The sequence below is a fragment of the Salmo salar genome, chromosome ssa26 (genome assembly GCF_905237065.1).
Source record: "Salmo salar chromosome ssa26, Ssal_v3.1, whole genome shotgun sequence".
NCBI lineage: Eukaryota > Metazoa > Chordata > Actinopteri > Salmoniformes > Salmonidae > Salmo > Salmo salar.
In genome coordinates this window covers 22,322,997-22,347,383 of record NC_059467.1, presented here as the reverse complement: position 1 = coordinate 22,347,383, position 24,387 = coordinate 22,322,997, and the positions used below count along the sequence as shown (strand labels likewise).

The 24,387-nt window shown below is 45.3% G+C and overlaps 2 protein-coding genes across 4 annotated transcripts in view; one reads left to right on the top strand and one right to left on the bottom strand.

The window, feature by feature from the left end:
* dbnd1 (Dysbindin domain-containing protein 1) overlaps positions 1–9,980 on the top strand; it is a 43,469-nt gene extending 33,489 nt beyond the window's left edge. For 2 of the 3 annotated variants that reach the window (XM_014175703.2, XM_014175700.2), the window contains one exon: positions 8,850–9,980. In XM_014175703.2, coding sequence (XP_014031178.1) covers positions 8,850–9,007 — 158 coding nt within the window. In that variant the 3' untranslated portion in view covers positions 9,008–9,980. 3 annotated transcript variants of the gene reach the window in all.
* A 2,514-nt stretch (positions 9,981–12,494) lies between these two features.
* On the bottom strand, positions 12,495–24,380 carry LOC106587380 (AFG3-like protein 1). Its single transcript, XM_014175731.2, has 17 exons — positions 24,025–24,380; positions 22,999–23,086; positions 22,776–22,844; positions 22,538–22,659; positions 21,931–22,080; positions 21,672–21,746; positions 21,302–21,426; positions 20,829–21,099; positions 20,404–20,541; positions 19,985–20,138; positions 19,699–19,806; positions 17,686–17,811; positions 17,204–17,314; positions 16,821–16,936; positions 16,428–16,628; positions 16,152–16,346; positions 12,495–15,942 (listed from the first exon to the last, which is right to left on the bottom strand). Exons 1-17 carry the CDS (start codon positions 24,151–24,153, stop codon positions 15,715–15,717), a joined length of 2,406 nt encoding a protein of 801 aa, XP_014031206.1. The 5' UTR covers positions 24,154–24,380; the 3' UTR covers positions 12,495–15,714.
* Positions 24,381–24,387: the final 7 nt, after the last annotated feature.

The following is a 24,387-nucleotide window of genomic DNA, read 5'->3' as shown; positions in this document are numbered from 1 at the left end:
ATGAGAAACAAGATTCTCTGATCTGATGAAACCAAAATTGAACTCTTTGGCCTGAATGCCAAGCGTTATGTCTGGAGGAAGCCTGGCACCATCCCTACGATGAAGCATGGTGGTGGCAGCATCATGCTGTGGGGATGTTTTTCAACGGCAGGGACTGGGAGACTAGTCAGGATTGAGGGAAAGATGAACGGAGCAAAGTACAGAGAGATCCTTGATGAAAACCTGCTACATAGCGCTCAGGACCTCAAACTGGGGCGAAGGTTCACCTTCCAACAGGACAACGACCCTAAGCACACAGCCAAGACAACGCAGGAGTCGCTTCGGGACAACTCCCTGAATATCCATGAGTGGCCCAGCCAGAGCCCGGACTTGAACCCGATCGAACATCTCTGGAGAGACCTGAAATAGCTGTAAAGCAACACTCCCCATCAACCTGACAGCTTGAGAGGATCTGCAGTCAAGAATGGTAAAAACTCCCCAAATACAGGTGTGCCAAGCTTGTAGCGTCATACTCAAGAAGACCCGAGGCTGTAATCGCTGCCAAAGGTGCTTCAACAAAGTACTGAGTAAAGGGTCTGTATACTTATGTAAATGTGATATTTCAGTTTTTTATATTTAATACATTTACAAAAATGTCTAAAATCTGTTTTTGCTTTGTCATTATGCGGTATTGTGTGTAGATTGACAAAGGAAAAAATCGATGTAATCAATTTTAGAATAAGGCTGTAACATAACAAAATGTGGAAAAAGTCAAGGGGTCTGAATACTTTCCGAATGCACTGAATGTAACCGTATGTATTCCCCTTTACATTATGTTGAATTGGATAAAGTTGGTCTTCCTCCACTGTGATCTATCTGCATTCAGTAGATGTATGCTGGTTTGCATCCTATCTTCATTGCCAAGTAGCTCAAAGTGCTTTGTCATTGGCTGGTGTTTTCTCTATTTCCCACTCATAGATCAGACAGTGACACTCTGACTCACTCCAGCAGTGGCACGCTGTGCTCAGATATGAGTGTGTTTTGCGTTCGGACTCAAGAAGGGATACCCATGAAAACACACACACTCATACACACATGCATGACTAACGACTACAGCTGCTCTCCAGTGTCCAGGCCTGACTATCCAGACTGTACAGCTGCTCTCCAGTGTCCAGGCCTGACTATCCAGACTGTACAGCTGCTCTCCAGTGTCCGGGCCTGACTATCCAGACTGTACAGCTGCTCTCCAGTGTCCAGGCCTGACTATCCAGACTGTACAGCTGCTCTCCAGTGTCCAGGCCTGACTATCCAGACTGTACAGCTGCTCTCCAGTGTTCAGGCCTGACTATCCAGACTGTACAGCTGCTCTCCAGTGTCCAGGCCTGACTATCCAGACTGTACAGCTGCTCTCCAGTGTCCGGGCCTGACTATCCAGACTGTACAGCTGCTCTCCAGTGTCCAGGCCTGACTATCCAGACTGTACAGCTGCTCTCCAGTGTCCAGGCCTGACTATCCAGACTGTACAGCTGCTCTCCAGTGTCCAGGCCTGACTATCCAGACTGTACAGCTGCTCTCCAGTGTCCAGGCCTGACTATCCAGACTGTACAGCTGCTCTCCAGTGTCCAGGCCTGACTATCCAGACTGTACAGCTGCTCTCCAGTGTCCAGGCCTGACTATCCAGACTGTACAGCTGCTCTCCAGTGTCCAGGCCTGACTATCCAGACTGTACAGCTGCTCTCCAGTGTCCAGGCCTGACTATCCAGACTGTACAGCTGCTCTCCAGTGTCCAGGCCTGACTATCCAGACTGTACAGCTGCTCTCCAGTGTCCAGGCCAGACTGTGTGTGTGTGTGTGTGTGTGAGAAAGAGGGAGTTGTTTATCAGGGGTTAGTGTTACCTTAACCAGGGAGGACTTAGGACACACACCTCAGCTGTGAGATCCAGCTGTTCTGTTACTTCCTTGTTATATCTATGTTCCCTTAAAGCTCCTTCAGTATCACCACCTGCTCTAATGATAAATAACAAGGGGGGTAAGAGTAGATTGGCTGGGGAAAAGGAGAGGGTGAGTTGGGGGGGGTAAGAGTAGATTGGCTGGGGAAAAGCGTGTGGAGGAGAAGGTGAGGGAGGGTGTTGGGGAAGAGGGTGAATGGAGGGTTAGTCAAAGGTAAAAGGAGAGAGGGGAGGAAGAGGAGGGGAAAGGCAGGGGGAGAGTGGGATAGTGAGGTTGGTTTGCGTGGGAAACGGAAGGGGAGGAGGAAAGGAAGATCACTCTGACTGCAGTCCTGAATTATTCACTGTTCTCAGCTGGATACAAGGCCAGGACTCTCCTGAGCTGTAGATACTGTTATCATCATCAGGCCTTAAACAAACTGACTACACACTTACACATTATTTATGTATCCCTCTTTTCCTTCCCTTTCCTTTACCTCCTCTCCTCTCCTCTCCTCTCCTCTCCTCTCCTCTCCTCTCCTCTCCTCTCCTCTCCTCTCCTCTCCTCTCCTCTCCTCTCCTCTCCTCTCCTCTCCTCTCCTCTCCTCTCCTCTCCTCTCCTGTATACTGGACAGACAGGGGTAATGGTAGCTGTGTGGGCACTTATGTTTTGGACACCTGCCAGTCAGGACAGCCCAGGGATCAGAGTTGGCAGATGAGATGGTCAGGAGAAATGGGGGGGGTGAGGAGTGGGGGGGGGTGAGGAGGGAATGGGGGGGATGAGGAGGGGATGGAGGGATGAAGGCCAGAGAGGGTTAGAGAAGTGAGGGAGGACCAGAGGAGAAAGGGAGGACAATAAATTAGATAAGCTAAATGGCCCCCACCCGTCTGTACAGTCAGTATCTGCATCTGCTCTGTGTATGTGAAATAGATATATAACAAGCGATGACATATCAGGTCTCTACAGAGACAACAACGCCCATTATGACCATTATCACCTCAAAGAGCCTTTTTAAACTACAAACCCCAGGATCACTTTGACCACCTTAAAACCCATCTGAGGAGGAGTGAGGCAGTAGAATGGAGTTGCCCCTGATCTATGGTCAATTTTGTGTCCAGACTGTACACAACCACCCCCCCAATGGTTAAGATTAGTATAGGGGGAGGGAAAGCTGATCCCAGATCTGTGTGGGAGTGAGTCATCTCCTCTGCAGTGTTCTCCAGGAGAGCCCAGGCTCTGACAGTCATGCCCTGTGATGACACAGGAGGACAGAGGGAGGACACTGCAGCTCTTACACTGAGGTTACCACTTTACCAGAGAGAGTCACTGGCTAGGTGGTCTCATTACCATATACAGTAGCATATACCCTTGTGCTGCCTTCAAATCTGCTACCATCGAAGGGGGATGGGCAACGCATGGAGAAGGGGCTTGGTGATGTTTCCAGATCGATCCAATCTGTGTTTTGATGCTGTGGTTCCTCAGTGTTAACAAGGCAGGTTGAAGCTTTCCAAGCAGACAAAAATAACACAACCACCCACTATACTGTAGCAGCAGCTGTGGGCAAGACTGGTGGAAACCATTTCCATTCAGGTTAACTGTAGTAGTCTTGCTCATTAATCTTTAGGAGTCCACTGGGGCCTCTGAAAGGACTGCACAAAGAGGGGCACCATAACTGACGTCCCAGTCCCAACATGAAACACGCACGCACGCACAGTAACCAGGTGTAACATACACGGTACACACAGCGTGTTGGCACCATACTAGCATTGTGTTTCCTGTGGTTTAAGAGCCTTTGTAAAGCACAGGCTGGTGTTTTCTGTGGACTTTGTTTTCACAGCAACACACTGGTTGTGGAATCTGATGGAGCCAACAGCACAGAAGGGCTTCTTAGACAGAGGGGTTTAGTACAGCTAGACACTGCAGACATGGTGGCAGGGAGGGAGGGAGGCAGAGAGGGAGGGAGAGAGACACTACAAGGATGTGATAGAAGGGGGGGGTGCCTTTGTGCTGATGGGGGATAGAGTTAACGAAATTTGGATTTGGATTGTGCAAACATAACTGAGTGAAGCTGCATGAACTAAATTCTATTCTGAACTAAATGGGAGGACTCTCAAGGGAGTTGGTTATGAGTAGGTCCTGAGCAATAGGGAAAGGGGTGGTTGGTGGTCCTGATATGAAGGTCTGAGGGTAAGGGATGTTGAATGAGAGATAGATAGAGGTGTGTGTTTGTGGGGTGAGAGTCTCATCCTCTGATCCGTCTCTGTCATTATCCCTGCAGGGAGAAGAGGAGGCTTCTCCCGCATCCATATTCATAGAGCTGTCAATCACAAAACCCTGACCAGGGATGGGCTGACTCATACAGCGACTACAGCATTCTAGTCACACACAGACATAGACAAGGACACAGATAGAGATGTACTGGTAGAGATGCAGAGACACATCATGAAAGTAGACACACACACACACACACACACACACAAGGACCAGCGGTGGCAGCAACAAAGTTTAATTAACAAGCACTCACGCAAACAGAGCCTTTCAGGATGCTGAGGAGGCTCTTGTCCCTCCCATTAAAATCCAATGGAGACACCATCAATCTTCAGGGATCAATACCATGAATTGTGTGTGTGTGCATGTGCGTGCGTTTTCATGTGTACGCTTGTGTGAACATACATCACTGCTGGTTTATCTATAGTTAAAGCATTTAACTTATAGAGAGTGAGAGCTGGGACGCGTCTTATTATTAGACAGTAATTGCATTGATATGTGTGCAGTAAAGGAGGGTTAAAAAGTGTGTCCGCCTACACCTATTAATCCTGTGATCTCTGTGGTAGTGAACAGCACCACCAAGTGGTGTAAAGAGGCAGTGCCTCTTTATTTCATATGCCTCTTTCTACGACCAATATTCTTATGAACCTGCTTGACATTGGTCCCTTCTGTGCACTCAAGGACATGCAGATGGGGGAGGAGAGAGAAGGACATGCAGATGGGGAGGAGAGAGAAGGACATGCAGATGGGGGAGGAGAGAGAAGGACATGCAGATGGGGGAGGAGAGAGAATGACATGCAGATGAACACATATGAGGGGAGGGGATTGATTCAAGATTAAAGAGAGCGGGGAGATAGACACAAAGAAATAGAGGTACCGTATGAGAGAGACAGAGAAAGAAAAGGTGTAGTAGGGGAAAGAGAGAGAGGGGGGGGGGGTACAGGGGGAGAGAAAGAAAGGGTGTTGTAGGGGAAAGAGAGAGGGGGGGGAAAGACAGAGAAAGAAAGGATGTAGTAGGGGAAAGAGAGGGCGGGAGAGAGAGAAAGAGATAGGTACTCGGGGAGAGAGACAGAGAAAGAAAGGATGTAGTAGGGGAAAGAGAGGGCGGAGAGAGAGAAAGAGATAGGTACTCGGGGAGAGAGACAGAGAAAGAAAGGATGTAGTAGGGGAAAGAGAGGGCGTGAGAGAGAGAAAGAGAGAGGTACTCAGGGAGAGAGACAGAGAAAGAAAGGATGTCGTAGGGGAAAGAGAGAGGTACTCTGGGAGAGACAGAGAAAGAAAGGCTGTAGTAGGGGGAGGGAGGGGGAGAGAAAGAGAGAGAGATGTCGAGGGAGATGAAGTGCAGCATCCTATTTGCCAAAACATTTCACAAACACATTCCTCTGTCATCAACTAAACACTAATCAGCTTCTCATTTCTACTCCCCCTAGTAGTTAGCAAACCAATCATATTCTCTATCCATGATATCACCACTCTACAAAACTGAAGTAGTAGAATCTCTATCTAGCATGCTGATGGCTATAAATCGAAGAGACACCGGAGAGCTGGGTAGTGGTTCTGTGTAGTGGTTCTGTGTAGTGGTTCTATGGTGGAGTTCTGTTGCCTCGAGACACCGAAAAATAGTTGTGAGACAAATGTCTGTGACAGCTAAAACAAGCAGCCATTGTGAGCATAATGAACTGGAATAAACAGCCAGCAGGCTAAATGCAGCTGATGATTGGAGGAGAGGTGACCATGTCACTGTTTTAGAGTAATAACAATGACCGGAGAGGAGATGAGAAGCAGAGAGAGATCAAACTAAAATGATCTATCATCTACAACACACGTAGGCACATGCACGCACTTACACACGCACACACAAACGCACACACAGCGCTCCTACTTTTCTAAACTCCTCCATTTCTCTTGGGATTCAGTGTCTTTGAGACACATACATGTATAGGATACACATTAACATACACTAACGCATACTCAGTTCACTGCACACTGCCTCTCTGACAGAGTACTTCGTAGTTTCATCTGCTTCTATATTCAGAGCAACTATATCATGCTGTAAGGACCTTTTCAGAATCCCAGAGGAGTAGGTCATGTGGAGCTGCATGAACAAAATTCTATTCTGTACTTTACTGTGTTTGCGATCAGGATGCCTTTCAACCATAGCCAGTTGATCTATTCTACAGTAGGGAAACAAACTGCACTCACTATACCACTGCATGCTGTTCTAAACTATTTTTGGAAAACCTTGGGCAAACATAATTGAGTGAAGTGGCATAGAGAAAGGAAGCTTTTAGAGGCATTAGGTGACTTCAGGGAGTTGACAGCCCCTGCTGACTTGATTTACTTTGTTAAATGAGTTACAGTATGGTGACCTTTGGGGAAGATGGCAGGTAGGGATGCTGGCCCATGTTGACTCCAATGCTTCCCCTAGTTGGGTCAAGTTGGCTGGATGTCCTTTGGTGGTGGACTATTCTTGATACACATGGGAAACTGTTGAGCATGAAATACCCAGCAGCGTTGCAGTTCTTGACACACTCAAACCAGTGAGCCTGGCACCTACTACCATACCCTGTTCAAAGGCACTTACATATTTTGTCTTTCCCATTCGCCCTCTAAATGGCACACATACACAATCCATGTCTCAATTGTCTCAAGGCTTAAAAATATATAATATTTCTTTAACCTGTCTCCTCCCCTTCACCTACACAGATTGAAGTGGATTTAACAAGGGATAACAATAAGGGATCATAGACTGACCCGATGAAATCTATGTCATGGAAATGTTCTGTCCACTCAGTGTATATGCTATACAGTGAGGGGGAAAAAGTATTTGATCCCCTGCTGATTTTGTACGTTTGCCCACTTACAAAGAAATGATCAGTCTATAATTTTAATGGTAGGTATATTTGAACAGTGAGAGACAGAATAACAACAAAAAAATCAAGAAAAACACATGTCAAAAATGTTATAAATTGATTTGCATTTTAATGAGGGAAATAAATATTTGACCCCCTCTGCAAAACATGACTTAGTACTTGGTGGCAAAACCCTTTTTGGCAATCACAGAGGTCAGACGTTTCTTGTAGTTGGCCACCAGGTTTGCACACATCTCAGGAGGGATTTTGTCCCACTCCTCTTTGCAGAAGTCATTAAGGTTTCGAGGCTGACGTTTGGCAACTCGAACCTTCAGCTCCCTCCACAGATTTTCTATGGGATTAAGGTCTGGAGACTGGCTAGGCCACTTTAGGACCTTAATGTGCTTCTTCTTGAGCCACTCCTTTGTTGCCTTGGCCGTGTGTTTTGGGTCATTGTCATGCTGGAATACCCATCCACGACCCATTTTCAATGCCCTGGCTGAGGGAAGGAGGTTCTCACCCAAGATTTGACGGTACATGACCCCGTCCATTGTCCCTTTGATGCAGAGAAGTTGTCCTGTCCCCTTAGCAGAAAAACACCCCCAAAGCATAATGTTTCCACCTCCATGTTTGACGGTGGGGATGGTGTTCTTGGGGTCATAGGCAGCATTCCTCCTCCTCCAAACACGGTGAGTTGAGTTGATGCCAAAGAGCTCCATTTTGGTCTCATCTGACCACAACACTTTCACCCAGTTGTCCTCTGAATCATTCAGATGTTCATTGGCAAACTTCAGACGGGCATGTATATGTGCTTTCTTGAGCAGGGGGACCTTGCGGGCGCTGCAGGATTTCAGTCCTTCACGGCGTAGTGTGTTACCAATTGTTTTCTTGGTGACTATGGTCCCAGCTGCTTTGAGATCATTGACAAGATCCTCCCGTGTAGTTCTGGGCTGATTCCTCACCGTTCTCATGATCATTGCAACTCCACGAGGTGAGATCTTACATGGAGCCCCAAGCCGAGGGAGATTGACAGTTCTTTTGTGTTTCTTCCATTTGCGAATAATCGCACCAACTATTGTCACCTTCTCACCAAGCTGCTTGGCGATGGTCTTGTAGCCCATTCCAGCCTTGTGTAGGTCTACAATCTTGTCCCTGACATCCTTGGAGAGCTCTTTGGTCTTGGCCATGGTGGAGAGTTTGGAATCTGATTGATTGCTTCTGTGGACAGGTGTCTTTTTATACAGGTAACAAGCTGAGATTAGGAGCACTCCCTTTAAGAGTGTGCTCCTAATCTCAGCTCGTTACCTGTATAAAAGACACCTGGGAGCCAGAAATCTTTCTGATTGAGAGGGGGTCAAATACTTATTTCCCTCATTAAAATGCAAATCAATTTATAATATTTTTGACATGCATTTTTCAGGATTTTTTTGTTGTTATTTTGTCTCTCACTGTTCAAATAAACCTACCACTAAAATTATAGACTGATCATTTCTTTGTCAATGGGCAAATGTACAAAATCAGCAGGGGATCAAATACTTTTTTCCCTCAGTGTACGTGACAGACAGGAAGGTGCGGAAACTTAATCCAGGGCCTCTGGGTTACGTGGTCAGCATGTTTGAGCTGTATAGAGCGGTTCACAACATATCATGATACGTGAGAGGCGTGCACTTTGACCTCACCTTGTGTGTACATGAGTTTTTATGTGTGTGGTCTCTTAAGAGACGTGCATGTCTGTATGTGTGTGATCCATAACTTACCCACCCTCTCATCACATGTATGTCATGTGCATAGCTTGACCCTTCTCCTCATTATCATCCCCAGGCCACCACCAGCCACCCCTGCCCAGAGGAGGTTACATGCGCTCCCCCTCGTGGACCCGTTGCAACAAGGCTGAGCACCCCAGGGAGAGGAAGCACCACAGCGACACCGACACCACCGCAGAGCCCTTAATGAAGCTGGAGAGACCTAAGCAGCCCTGAGAGCCTGTGGGTCTGGGGGAGAGGCCCAGGGCCCGGAAAGAGAGAGGACACAGAGACCACACCAACTGCCCCAACCCCTGCACCGGGCACTGAAACAACCATGGTGCTGAAGACACTACAGACAGACTGAGCTCTCGACGCTGTGCACTGTATTATAAACTTAACATGAAACGATGTCTGTGAGTGAAATACACACATGCAAACACACACAAAATGACACATGGATATCTGCAAAATCACACACACGTAAACACATGCTATTTATTGTGTTTTCCATGCAAGGTGTTCCACTGGCACAAACACTGGAGGACCAGTGTGCTTTTTGAGGCTTTGTTTGGGGTGAACAACAGGGTATAAGGCTGTCCCAGTGTGGGGAGAATGCTTGGTTAAAAGCCTCCCCATCCCTGCAGCATCTTAGGGGTGGAGAGTAGGCTTGGAGGGGTGGGACGGACCCTGAGATCGGTGACAACCTCGGCAACAAAATATCATGTGGCAAAGTTAACGAGAATACCCACTCCAGTCAAATAAATTACTGGAATATGGATGTCATTATGCGATAGTACAGCAGGCAATCTGGAAGTCTTCTTTGTAATTAGAATAAGAGTCCAACCTGAATCTATTGCACAATGTTCTTCCTTAAAGTGCCAGGGCCATCTGCTCTCTGTGAATGACTTTCTGCAGGCTTTCTGTAGGTTGTAACTAACAGGAGACAATGGGTAGCGTTTCAGTGGGGCCCCTCTCCATCGCTCTCTCTTCTTTCCTTCCTCTCCCTCTCTCTTCTACCTCTCTCTACCGGAGAGGAAACCTGTGTGGCCACAGTAAACTAAATGTATTTGCAGATATGATATGAGATACGACAGCAGCCCTGCTCACCAACATTACATTCAACACTGTGGATCTTGTCCTTTGCTAAACCAAGTGATGTGGGGATTCGTGGTGAAAAAAATAAAGAATTTCATGCAAACAAAGTGAATTTTCTCTGTGGGGGATTTTTGCATTAGAGCACTAACCAAACATTGTGCAGCTGTAGGTTGTTTGATAGGGTATTACGAACAGCAGTCTGAGCTTTATATTATTTATGCTCAACAGACCAAACAAACAAACTCTCTCGGATTCCTGCCAGGAACACTGTGGAAAAAACCCAGCATCAGCAACATGAAAACAGTTCAATTGAAACCACATTGAAATACTTCAGAGTACACACTTAATCACACAGTGGACAGAGAAGTATTGAATAGCCATTATGTTTAAACGTTCAAAGGAAAAACTTTAATTTACTCTTGTCAGCTTCGCTAAAATCAATGGGCTCTGGCAGCTCTGTAGAGGTTTAAAATGTCTGCTTTTTAAATCGTGACTGCAGCTTCCTAACTGAGCAGATAGACTTACAGTATACAGTCATACACATATCCATAAACAGCTTTCTACCATGGCATTTTTGAATACTTGTTTCTGATTGGCTTGAAGTGCATTCTAGAGTGTGCATTATTTAAGTGATAATGCCCAAGAAGCTGGTGTTTGGAGGATATATTGGTACAGGTGTTGTTAGGTCCGAGACGAAGTGGAGGGCCGGCAAACCATGCCAATATATCCTCTAAACACCGGCTTCGAGGCCTTTATCAGTTTTATACAACGGGTTACCAACATATTATGGGCTCTCCAGAGGGTGGTACGGTCTGCACAACGCATCACCAGGGGCAAACTACCTGCCCTCCAGGACACCTACAGCACCCGATGTCACAGGAAGGCCAAAAAGATCATTAAGGACAACAACCACCCGAGCCACTGCCTGTTCACCCCGTTATCATCCAGAAGGTGAGGTCAGTACAGGTGCATATAAGCTGGGGCAAAGAGACTGAAAAACAGCTTCTATCTCAAGGCCATCACTGTTAAACAGCCATCACTAACATTGAGTGGCTGCTGCCAACATACAGACTTGAAATCATTGGCCAACCTAACAAATGGATCACTAGTCACTTTATTAATGCCACTTTAATAATGTTTACATATCTTGTATATACGGTATTTTACACCATCTACTGCATCTTGCCTATGCCACTCGGTCATTGCTCATCCATATATTTATATGTACATATTCTTATTCCATCCCTTTACTTAGATTTGTGTGTATTAGGTAGTTGTGGAATTGTTAGATATTACTTGTTAGATATTGCTGCACTGTCGGAACTAGAAGCACAAGCATTTCACTACACTCGGAATAACATCTGCTAACCATGTGTAGGTGACCAATAAAATTTGATTTGATATTCAAATAATGATTGACAATTTCATTAAAAACTCATTTTGATACATTTATTCATACTATTTCATCCTTCCACAAGATACAGTCCTGACACAAATCTAGGTTTGCTACCCAAGCCGGCTGGTCGTTCGTTCTATCGGTTCTGTTGACAGAGACGCAACCCAGTCGTTCAGCCTTTTTGTTCTGTATCTATGACAGAGACGCAACCCAGTCGTTCTAAATGTACCATTAGCATACTGGCTGGTAACGTCTTATCCCTTGCTTGCTAGCTAGCCAACTACTGCTAATTTACAGTCACATCAAAAAGTGCAGCCAGAATAACAGCAAAGTAGCCACATTTATATGAACCTTGTATATAGGAACCACAGTAGGCTGCTGAGGGATAGACAGCTCATAATAATGGCTGAAATGGAGTGAATGGAATGGTATCCTTGGCAGCAGATAATGGGGATCCATAAGAAATACAAATACCATTTCATTTATTCAGTTGCAGCCATTACTATGAGCCCATCCTCCCCAATTAAGATGCCACCAACCACCAACACACAGAGGCATGGACTGTGTACACGTAAATGCCAAAATAAAGGAAACACGAAGAATGAGTAAATGAGTAATACAAAGTATATAGAAAGCAGGTGCTTCCACACGGGTGTCGTTCCTGAGTTAATTAAGCAATTAAAATCCCATCATGCTTAGGCTCATGTATAATATTGCTGGGAAAGCCATTATTTTTGGCTACCATCCACAGGGCAGGAGTGCTCACTGAATGGTTTGATGAGCATTAAAACGATGTAAACCATATGCCATGGCCATCTCAGTAACCAGATCTCAACCTAACTGAACACTTATGGGAGATTCTGAAGCAGCACCTGAGACAGCATTTTCCACCGCCATCGACAAAACACCAAATTATGGAATTGCTCTTGGAAGAATGGTGTCACATCCCTCCAGTAGAGTTCCAGACACTTGTAGAATCTGTGCCAAGGTGCACTGAAGCTGTTCTGGCTTGTGGTGGCCAAGCACTCTACTAAGTCACTATGTTGGTGTTTCCTTCATTTTGGCAGCTACCTGTACACTACTGTATTTAAATCAAGACAAAATGTGCCCCCTGTTCCTATGGAATGGGATTCCACATCCAGTATAACCAGTGGCACCAATAATCCTGATTTAAGTCATCTTTACAGCACTGTGTGGTCAGATAACGAATAATAACAACTCAGATATGCATTCACAATGGGACATAAATTCTTGATTTTATTGGTGAATGTCAGATGTTGATAATATATCACATAGCAAACTAAACATTTCTGGATGTATTTGTGTTTTTTTGCATTGAAACAGTCATATACACATTCCTTATAGTGCTTTAAGCAAGATCACTAGATAAGCTGAGCCACAAGAACCAGCAGTCAGTCAATCAGGCAGAAAAGCAGGATTGGAATTTAAACGCAGTTTAGGCTACACCAAGACATCTGGAATGTACTCTAAAAACATTGTATTTTTTGTTTACGGTAACCCACACAACTAGGTATAGAAGTAGAAATATATTTTTTCATACATATGGTCTGGAGTGTAACAACACTCATTTTCTGTATAAATCAATGTGGGTAATTGCAGAGTTCCAAAAACTGTCAGAAATACTGAGTGAGGTAGTGACACCTTTATTTTCAGCAGTAAAAGGAGAAAAAAAACAACCTTCAGAAAGTGCAATGCAGATCGGTACGACATCATCTCATTACTTCTCCCAAAACCCCAATACCCTCTATTCTAAGAAGTGGAAACCAAAACCCCTCTACAGGGTTTCTCCAGGGGCGTGGGAGTAAGCATGGCTCGGCTGGCGTTGCTATGGAGATATATAGTACCAGTCAAAAGTTCGTACACTCATTGAAGAGTTTTTTTTATTTGATTTTTTTACTATTTTCTACATTGTAGAATAATAGTGAATATATCAAAACTATGAAATAACACATATGGAATCATGTAGTAACCAAAAAAAAAAAGGTTAAATAAATCAAAATACATTTTGTTTTGGTTACTACATGATTCCATAGTTTTGAAACTGAGGACTTTTTCTGTCTGTAATAAATCCCTTTTGTGAGGAAAAACTCATTCTGATTAGCTATGCCCACCCAGGCCCACCCATGGCTGCGCCCCTGCCCAGTCATGTGAAACCCATAGATTAGGGCCTAATGATTTATTTTCCCCCTCAATTGACTGATTTCCTTATATAAACTGTAACTCATGAAAATCGTTAATTGTTGCGTTTATATTTTTGTTCAATACACAAAGTTTGGGGTCACTTAGAAATGTCCTTGTTAACATCAAATTGATCAGAAATACAGTGTAGACATTGTTGTAAATGACTATTGTAGCTGGAAACGACAGATTTTTAATGGAATATCTACATAGGCGTACAGAGGCCCATTATCAGCAACCATCAATCTTGTGTTCCAATGGCATGTCGTGTTAGCTAATCCAAGTTTATAATTTTATATATATATCTATCTATCTCAATACTTCACAAAAGACGTGGGAAGTTCATCTGTTGTCAGTTGACTTGAGTTATAGCAACACTGGAGCATAAGAGGTGAGGTAGTGTACACTAGTTGTACTCAGAAATAAAGCTTGTCAGAAGCTGTTTTCCTGTGGGGGAAAGTGGGCAGGTAGAGTGTCTGTTTTTCCACAAAAGACTGAAAAGTGACATTCAGAAGACGTGTTTTTCTTCAATTAGGCCTACTAACAGTTTGTATTTTATCCTCTTTCTGATTGAGGTTCAATGTAAATGTCATACTGTCCCAGTGTTAGTCTGGTCTGCATGGACTGGATTTCTGCTGAGCTTTCTGAAAACCCTCTGCAGTCACATAGCTGTTTAGTTAACAAGTGTCAATGACTGAAGAGAGACATGGGAACATGAACACGTCGCTGAAATTCAATAAGGTCAGAAGGTAGCAAAAATGTTGAAGATTAAACGCAGCACGCACGCAGGGCGGCAGGTAGCCTAGCGGATAGAGCGTTGGGACAGTAACTTAAAGGTCGCTAGTTAGAATCCCGAGCCGACAAGGTGAAAATAAAATCTGTCAATGTGTCCTTGAGCAAGGCACTTACCTCCAGGGTCACCGTTGATAATAGCAGACCCTGGCTGTCTAATTCACACACGGTATTAATACATACTTGTACATGTGTGAAAGAGGACAAATAAGCACCAACCAAATTATTACAATGGTGCAACACACACTCACTTAGCCCTTCATGTTCCAATATGAAATCTAAAAGAAAACATCTCACTTCAAATGAGATGTACATCAGGGATGGGTAGTATTGATGGGGGTGGGGGCCACAAAAAAACTGAACTCATCATGAGGGGCCGCAGTTGCTCACAGATCTGCATACCTACATCATCCCCCCCCGCCCCCTAAAAGCAAAACATTTTAGTGGCCCCCCCCCTCGACAGTGGAGTGACATTTTTCAACTTTTATTCGAGTTTCGTGCAATTCTCCACATTTTGCCATTGGGTAGAGAGAAAAGGTTGCAGTTTTACAGCTAATTTCCTGCAATTCTACACAGTTTGCCATAGGGCAGAGAAACGTTGCAGTTTTTAATATGATATCGGAGTGAGACTGACTAACAAAACCGTGGGGGCCTCCCGGCCGGTAATTCCACCATGATAACAAGTTTAGATAGCTGGCCGCTAAACTAACTCCGCAATCTAAATAAAGTTGCTAATTGACTAACATAACAGAAAAACTGATGTGCAACCAAATGTAGAAATTGCACCTTGTGTATTTTAACTCGCAACAGTAAGTTGGGGGGGAATTGATCCAAGGGCCTTCAAAATGGCCGCCGACAGTCGCCCATCCCTGATGTACATGATCATATATTCATAAAAATGTTCCATGTCAGACAAACTCATCCAACACACAATGAAAAAGGTCAAATAATGAATACTACACAACAACTATTAAAACAATATATTTTCCCTATGACAAAGATTTGACGACCATGGATCATGGTCTCTAGGGCCTTAGAATGACCACACCGGCCCTGGAATGCACTATGGTCAGGATAAAGGAGGAACATAGTACAGCAGGGAATCTCCAGGGAAGGAAAGGAACGGCATGGTGGAGTGGATATCCTTCACAGATTGATGAATCTCATGCCCTGCAAAACCAAAATACAGGAACACCTTTTCGCATTCCCAAATGAATTTTAAAAAAAGTCTGAGAATTTGCACAATCTAGGCCGTTGGAGCAGATCCCCTGCTGCACCCCTCAACCTGTAGCCATCAGGGACACGGTGCAGGGATGCCTTCTTAAACCTGACACCCTCCCCTGATATCAGTCTGTCTGGGTCATGTCAAGTGCCCTCCCCTCCCCTCCCCAAATGAAGTCTCAACATGTCCCTCCAGTGGCCTGGTTGGGTGGGGGCAAAGGTCAGACGTGGTGTCAGTCTACATGTAAAGAACCTGTTTGCGTTGCTGCTCCTGGGGAGGCTCTTCCGTCCCCCGGTCCTTATTCCAGTTCTTGAGGCCCTCTGGAAGGGAGGTGTCCTCCTTCATGGGCCCCGTCCCCTCCACAAACTCCTCATACGTAGACTTCTCCTCATAGGGGCGAGGACCCAGCAGCTCCAGCATGTCAGCCTTGTCCAGGACCTCCTTCTCCAGGAGACGCCTCCCCACCTGGAGGAGAGACACATGGGAGGGGATGGAGGTTGGACCACTTTTCAACCATGTTCTATATACCTTTCTGATACGTTATCGATGGGATTGCCATCCTATTTCTCCCCCTCTTAGGGTTAAGAGATTTGAACCTGCTCTCTCTAGCCCTCTCCATATGTCCCTCCTCTGTCACCATCTCTCTCCTACATACCCCTCTCTATCCCCCTCACCTTCTCTACCACGTCTCTCTTCTCAGTGATGAGCTGGTGTGTGCGTTGGAAGGCAGCGTCTATGAGTGAGCGGACCTCCTGGTCTATGAGCTGGGCCATGGGCTCGCTGTAAGGCTTCTCCATCACCATCTCTCCCTGCCTGGGGAGCTCAAAAGACACCTGGCCCACCACCTCACTCATCCCAAACTGAACCACCTGAGAGAGGGATCGAGGGGGAGAGAGAGAGGTTAGAGTGTGTGTGTGTGTGTGTGTGTGTGTGCGCGCGCATGCATCTACCTGTGCGTAGGCAGACTGCGTGACCTTCCTGAGGTCATCCTGTGCCCCTGTGGTGATCTTCCCAAAAAAGACCTGCTCTGCCACACGTCCTCCCAGCATCATACACATCCTGTCAAACAGCTGCTCCCGCGTGAACAGGTACTGCTCCGTAGGAAGGTACTGAGCATACCCCAAACCCTTCCCCCGGGGGATGATTGACACCTGGGACAGGAGAGGAAACCAACAGGTAAGATCCTACATTCTGCTCAAGGTGAAATTGAGGGATAGGTAGGATAGGTAGAACAGGGACAGTAAGGACAGAGAAGAGACAGTGGGCGGGGATAAAAGGCGATAGAAGAGAGGGGAGAAGAGAATGTTATTGAGGAGGGAAGAGGGGAGGAGATGGCCGCACACCTTGAGCAGAGGGTCAGCGTGTTCCAGGTACCAGCCCACCACAGCATGGCCAGCCTCGTGGTATGCTACAGTGGTCTTCTCTAATGGCTGTAGTACCTGGGTCTTCTTCTCCAGACCTGGGGGGAAAGGAGGGGATGTTTACAACCACAAAGTGTGTGTGAGTTTCATGTCTCAAGGCTGCACTTGTGTGTGTTAGGGGAGGGGGCTTGGTTACTTGTTCAGGAGTGAAAGAGTGGCCTCACTGGACCCGACAGACAGGGCAGAAAGGTCATGTCAACACCAGCCAGTCTGACAGTTACATTCCAAAGATGAACTCCCTGTTTGAGCCCTGACCCCTGACATCCACTCTCCCCACCATCCCCCAGTCAGTGACAGTAGCTTACCTCCGATGACCCTCTCGATGGCCTGCTCAAAGTGCTTGACGTTGATAGACTCGTTAAGGTAGCGTGCTGCTATCAGGGCCGCCTCATTACACATGTTGGCAATATCAGCTCCTGTATGTTGACAGAACCATGTACTGTGTTCATTTCATCATTACTTTTAAAGGGATAGTTTGGGATTTTGCCAATGAATCCCTTTATCTACTTCCCTCACGAGCAAATTCTAACTAGATTATCACAAAGACTAGAAGTATTTTGGTAAAGCTAGCGCAAAGTCGAAGTCTCGCTAATGCTAGTTAGCATTGGCCTGCAAAGCCACCTCTAACTTCCTTCCTACTGGACACAGAGACATAAAACATGGTATCCATGAGTTCATCTGACTCTACGGAAGGAGATAAAGGGCTTCATTTCCAAAATCCGAACCATCCCTTACACAGCTAGCTGTCAACGTGCACACAGACAAACACACCTGGCCCTGCACTCACCAGTAAAGCCAGGTGTGAGGGCAGCTAGTTTCCTGGTCAAAGCTTCAGAGTCTATACTGGAGTCCAGCTTCAGAGGCCTCAGATGGACATTAAAGATGGACGCTCTGCCTTTTATGTCTGGTGGACCTGAGAGGAGGAGAGAGAAAGAGAATTTGAATTAGAGTAGGGATAAAAAGGGAAAGAGAGGGGGATCAGGTTTGACAGGGAGGAAGTGAAACATATTTATGGGGATGGATCACTGGCCCAGGCTGGAGAGGAAGAGGGAAAATATTGACACCCTAGTCAGAGGGCCCAGGGGAGCAGCTTGCCTCGCCTCCTATCCCTAATGGTTACTGTCCCCCGGTTACATAACCTTTCGGTTTATAGAAGCTTTCACTCACGCTGCAGTTAGTTTCCATGACAGACAGAAGAATGCAGGCCAGTGAGGCCAGGCCAGAACTGCCTACCATTGTACAGCTGGACTGGACTTGGGGGAAAATGGATCCCAGCCGTAAGAAATAACCTAGATCAGCCATCTCACCTCACTCACAAAGGGTACAACCACATCCACACAGCTGACATAACATGTTACTGTAATGTTGGGCACAGCTCAAATCAGACCACTATCGACACAGATAAGGAAATTAGGCAAGTTATGATAGTACTGATGGCAAAAACATTTCTGCACAGTCAGTGCTTTTGCACCTGTACTTTTGCCAAGAACGTGACCAGAAATATGTTAGTTTTTTTATCTCTGTGCACTTCCAAGTTTTCACTTCTAAAATGGCTTGATAACAAGACAAACTGCGAGGACAAAAACCACAGGCAAGCTTTTACTGCTTTGCTAAAATGGGGTCATGTCAAATTCTAATCATGTCGGCAAGGGCTGTAGGAAGTGGTTTCACTACCCAGGGAAAGGTGACAAAAACAACTCTGTATATTAACCACATTCATTTCAGCCAGGGCTGTCTGAGACTAGAATATGGACCAGGAGTTTTCAATGACCCCAGGACCCAACAGCGAAAAACTCTGGGCTCTAGTTAGAATTTATAACACTGAGGTTTTGCTGTTCAGGTCAAACTCCTTTCCCTAAACTCACAGGGCCAGGCTAGCTCGTTGCTATGGTAATGGGGGTCAGGTCAGGAGAGGCAGAACTGGACAGGCATGGCGTGCTAATGTCATGAGATATGCCGGCCGGCTCAGGCTAGGTAATCCCCCAATAGACAGCGCTGAAGATGCTAATCCAACGACAGGGCAGAAAAGCTCATTCTGTTTGTGGGCTGTTGACCAGAGAGGAAGAGTTGTCAGAGAGCAGAGCCAGAACAACACCAGAGCAAAGAAAGCAACGCTAATGTCACGTTAATCCTGGGGACTCTAATCCAGGTAACCATGTTCAATCCAGGTAAACTATGTTTAATCCAAGTAAGCTATGCTCTTTGAGTAGAAATAGACAGCATTGTGTATACCCTACAGGGGCTAGGTAGCAGCATCTACCCAACTCCACATACTGTGGCTTATATTTATATTTTTGTTTTACCTTTATTTAACTAGGCAAGTCAGTTAAGAACAAATTCTAATTTTCGATGACGGCCTAGGAACAGTGGGTTAACTGCCTTGTTCAGGGGCAGAACGCCAGATTTGTACCTTGTCAGCTCGGGGATTCGATCTTGCAACCTTTCGGTTACTAGTCCAACGCTCTAACCACTAGGCTATCTGCCTCCCTGTATATGTGAGGTACTGATAGAGGTGGACTCTGAAAGAGGGGCCAAAGAATTGTCTGATAATCTGTAACAATGGCTGTGTTGATATGTGGCAACAGGTAGAGACAGATTAGGTCCTGCAAAAGTTAGACTATCTGTACCTACTACAGTATTTAGATCATTGACAGAACAGAGAGCTATGACAGAACAGAGAGCTATGACAGAACAGAGAGCTATGGCAGAACAGAGAGCTATGACAGAACAGAGAGCTATGACAGAACAGAGAGCTATGACAGATATAAACAGTTCCAGGACTGGACTGACTGTACCGTACCTATGTAAATCTGTCTGTCGAAGCGCCCAGGTCTCATCAGTGCTGGGTCCAGGATGTCTGGTCGGTTGGTTCCAGCCAAGACGACCACGTTAGTGCTGGTGTTGAACCCTACAGACCCAACAGGGAAGTGATGAAAAAACAGTTAAGATTGTATAGAAGGGTCACATAATAAACAGGACACATAACTATGGTTAATTAAACATGGCACATTCATTGATTGTCTTTGGGAATCATTTCCCTTTTTTTGCTTCATTTAACCAGTGTAAGACCACCAAACCAGACCTACCATCCATCTCCACTAGCAGCTGGTTGAGTGTGTTCTCCTGCTCACTCTGTCCCCCAAAGTTCCCTCTGCCTCTCTTCCTGCCCACAGCATCTATCTCATCGATGAACAGGATGCAGGGAGCGTTCTTACGGGCCATGGCAAACATATCCCTCACCTGGAAAAAGGAAAGGCATGGGTTACATTACTGGGTAGGTCCACAGCACAACAAATCAACACTTTAGCAAAGTTTTGCATGCTTATTGTATAAAACTGATGTCAATACAGTGATACAGAGAGACATGTATTTATTCCCATAGAGGAGTGAAACAAGTGCATGACCTCAAAGCAAATATTTAGACAAAGAGAGGAAAAGCTAACAGAAATCCACCCTGTAATCCAACTGTCTCTCTTCCTCCCCTCTCCCCTGGGGTAGTACTCACCCTGGCTGGGCCCACGCCAACAAACATCTCCTGGAACTCAGATCCGTTGACGGTGATGAAGGGGACATTGGCCTCTCCGGCTGTGGCCTTGGCTAGCAGGGTCTTCCCTGTGCCGGGGGGACCCGACAACACTGCACCCTGGGAAGCACATGGTCATAGCTGGTATAAGTGGACACTCTTGTGAGTACTTGGAGGTTAGAGTGCAGTGGTGACAGATGCAAAGGAAATGTCTATGTAAACAAACAGCCAATTAACTATAATCTCAGCTCGTCATACCGCATACACAAATTCAACTGCAGTGTTTTCCTGACATGGCCATGAAATCCAACACACTGCTATTTTTATCTTGGTGATCATCCTCCTGAACAACAGGGTTATCTGAGTAGTGTTTCAGATGCTGGTATGGTATCTAAGGAAAGAGTTACCTTGGGGATCTTGGCCCCCAGGTCCTGGTACTGCCGGGGGTTCTTCAGGAAGTTGACAAACTCTAGGATCTCCAGCTTGGCCTCTTCGCAGCCAGCCACATCCTTAAATCTCACGTCAATGGTGTCCTTCATGATTTTGGCCTTGGATTCGCCCATGCTGAAGGGGTTGCCCCGCCCTCCGCCACGGCCTCCTGCCATTGGTCCCTGGCGCATGGTGAAGAGCAGGAAGCCAACCAGCAACATGGTTGGAAGAATGCTCATCAGGAAAGTACTATATATAAATAAAAGAGAGAGATTAGCATTAAGGAGCCAATCAATCTATCAACATCTCCAGGATCAGTGAGCGCTTGATAGAGAGGACCTTCAAATGAGTTCCAACCCCACAGCTCCTAATCTGAACAACATTCAAATGAAGTCTTCCTGTTCCCACAGCTCTTCATCCATCCCATGGCCTAGACCTCATGATGTCTCACCCGTCGCTCTCGCTTCCGTAGATCACAGGTACTCTGTGTGTAGAGTCCAGGCCCATCTCCTGCTGGGCCAGCACCAGATTGCGTTCAAACGTCTCCACGCTGCCGATGTTGAACCACAGGTAGCTCTGTGACACACAGAGAGACAAGGGGATGTGAACACACAACTGTTTGCATTCCTCATTGGTTAAATTCCAAGCAAAACCCAAAACATTATGGAACATAACCACATAAGACATCTAAATCCAAATGCATATCTTACTAACTTGTAAACTCTATACATGTCTTGAAGTCCAAAGAAAGGGGACCTATGGATAATGTTAAAAAAAAACAGGTCTCCCAAATGTCTCCCCTGTGATTATTTGGTACACACCACCTCTGACGTATTGACTCCATGCACTGGGATGACTCTGACATACTGTTTGTTGACTACCTCCAGACGGTCCACCTGTACAGAGAACACATCAGAAACATCAAAGAATGAAGACCTCAGACTCACTGTTCCACACACAATGACATAACAGCTCCAGGCATGAAAACACATGCAATAATACTTTACTTATGGGTTTTATAAAATGTTATTACATAGTAACTAGTGAAGAAAAGTAACCAATATATCCCCTGTCTCTCACCAGTCCTCTAGCCAGGTAGTTATTTACAAAGTCCTTCCAGGAGACTTCCTTCCCAGTCTCTCGGAAGTAGAAATACAGGAACGCGGAGGCCATGCCGGCGAATCCGATCGCGACATTGCGCATGGTCGTCTCATCCCAGGGGAAATCATTCTGTCACATTCAGAGAAAACAATGAGGGGAAACAGGGTGGAAATGATGTATACAGAAGTCTCATCAACACACGCACAAGCGAACACACACAGACACAGTGTCTGAGTGGAAGCAGGCAGAGTGGGGCTCTGGCCACCGTCTGCCTCCCTCTCATGCAAACTGTCAACCCCCCCATTAGCAGTATGATAAAAGGTGACCCTTTATCCTCTTACACAGCAGCCCTTTATAAATAGAAACTCAACTTTTTTTACTTTCCTCTCATCTATTACATAACAGGCTGCCAAACAAGGCATTATTGACTGACGTGTTTATATAGCGTCTCTGGTTCAGATCAGGTAGCTTAAGGGGTGGAAAATCAAACATGAGTGATGACAGAGTGCTGTTGTTGTGGAGAAAACAGGCACATCTTGTTTGTTTACATGTCTGATCTGTAGAAAGCGGAGGTTTTGAAACAGACCTGGAAGCGAGTCCACCAGTCTGATTCATCCTTCCTTCCGCCTCTCCTCCTCTCTCTCTCGCCACTTTCATTTGGTCCCTCTTCTCCTCCGCCCTGAGATTCTGTCTCTTTGGTCTTCTCATCTAAACAAGCAAAATGACACAGGAAATGAAATCACAGACAACTGGCTGTCCATCATTGACATCCCAGTGTTAACAGTGGGCCAGCAGAGAGACAGGATATAGGCTATCAGTCATACCACCGTTGTCTTCAGATGATTTGTTCACTCCAGGAGTGTCCTCACTCTTTGGGAAGAACTTCTCAAATCCTGAAGCAATTAAAACATCTAATTAGCATAGGGATGGAAGATGTAGGACACAATCAAACAACAACAACAATGAATTGCAGTCATCTGTAATTGCCATGGTCATTACATGCATAGATGATAACATCAACATATTCCTGGTGTTAGAGTGATTTACCTCGTGGGGGTTTGGAACTGAGCAATCGAGCCAATGTGAAAGTGCATTGATTTAATCCCATGGGATTGATTCGTTTTAATGCGGAACACTGAGGAGAGAGCAGGATTGGATTAACACAGCCTACCTTGAATCTCATATTCGAAAGGGTTAAAATATCTGCATTAGGCTACTGATATTCAAGAATACACAGTTGAAGACTATTCAGATGTTATTCACTGAATATTATAATTATGCTCCCAAACATTTAAATGAGTATAGCAACCGACTTTCTTTTTATAGTTTACTCTCTGTTAGTCAGCCCCTCTACAAAACATTTTTGGGTGTGCATCATTTTTACCCTTTACTATTCATTGAATATACAACACATCCACACATAATAACTGAACCAGGAAAACGGATTATTATTACAGTAAATAATATTAAAGTCCTTAGTAAACAGATTAACTCATTGAATTTATGTTAGGCTATAAAAGCATCGATTTGGCAAAAGGCATTTGAATGTTTCACACAATTTGGGTCAAGGCTAGAATAATACGAAAAACTCCGAGACCGTTGCGACAGGATCCAGTTTGTCAAATTTACGTCAAAAGTAGATTTGCAAAAGTTTTTAGCATTTTATCTAACACTAACAAATTGTCCTAACCTTAACCCAATTATCCTAAAATGATACGTTAATTATCCTAACCTGCTACGAAAAATCAAATCTGACGTTAATTTGATCAAAACTGAAGTGATCGCTTCTAGCCATGACCCATAATGTGCTGCAGCTGAGACGCCCCCTTCCCCACAGAACGCAGCAACTCGCTATGTTATGAAATGAATGAGGGGAAAAATGTTTCATAAGCAAGGACGGGATCTTTGTGCAATAAACTCTTTATGACAAAGTTCATCAAGCATAGGCAAACAAGGCTTAATCATGCATTTTTAAATATACTGTAAATATGTCATCAATGTTGTGTGATAGTATGACATGGTTCTTTTGCAAGTTGACGGCGGACGGCATTATTTAAATAAATGACACCCTACCTTCGATAATGAGCTAAAGTTACTGTAGCGAAAAGCTGTATGGATGGTGGCGCAGCCTCTGCCCCAAGCCTGCACCCCGTTCCGCAGGGGCACAACACTCACTGAAAGCAGCCCCATCATGTGAACCATACTTCGGCTGGAGCAGGCAGGGTATCCCCGCTGTTGCGGTGGATCAACTCCCGAGCCTCAACAGTTTAAAACGACCTACGATTACGCCGAGTGAGATAAACCAAGTCAACAACCTTATATAAGCCTGATGTAAAATAATTTAAACAAAAAATAACATTCACAAATATGTATCTATGTATGTATCACTGCTGTCAATCATTCGTTTTGTGAATTGTACAATAAGGACATTCAACT

What these genes read in the sequence shown, in the direction of transcription:
- LOC106587380 (XM_014175731.2), bottom strand. Translation starts at nt 24,153, where the DNA reads ATGGTTCACATGATGGGGCTGCTTTCAGTGAGTGTTGTGCCCCTGCGG. An exon ending in ACTACCTGGCTAGAGGACTG is followed by an intron (nt 21,747 to 21,930) that starts GTGAGAGACAGG and finishes TTCTCTGTACAG; the next exon opens with GTGGACCGTCTGGAGGTAGT. An exon ending in TACGGAAGCGAGAGCGACGG is followed by an intron (nt 21,100 to 21,301) that starts GTGAGACATCAT and finishes ATTTATATATAG; the next exon opens with TACTTTCCTGATGAGCATTC.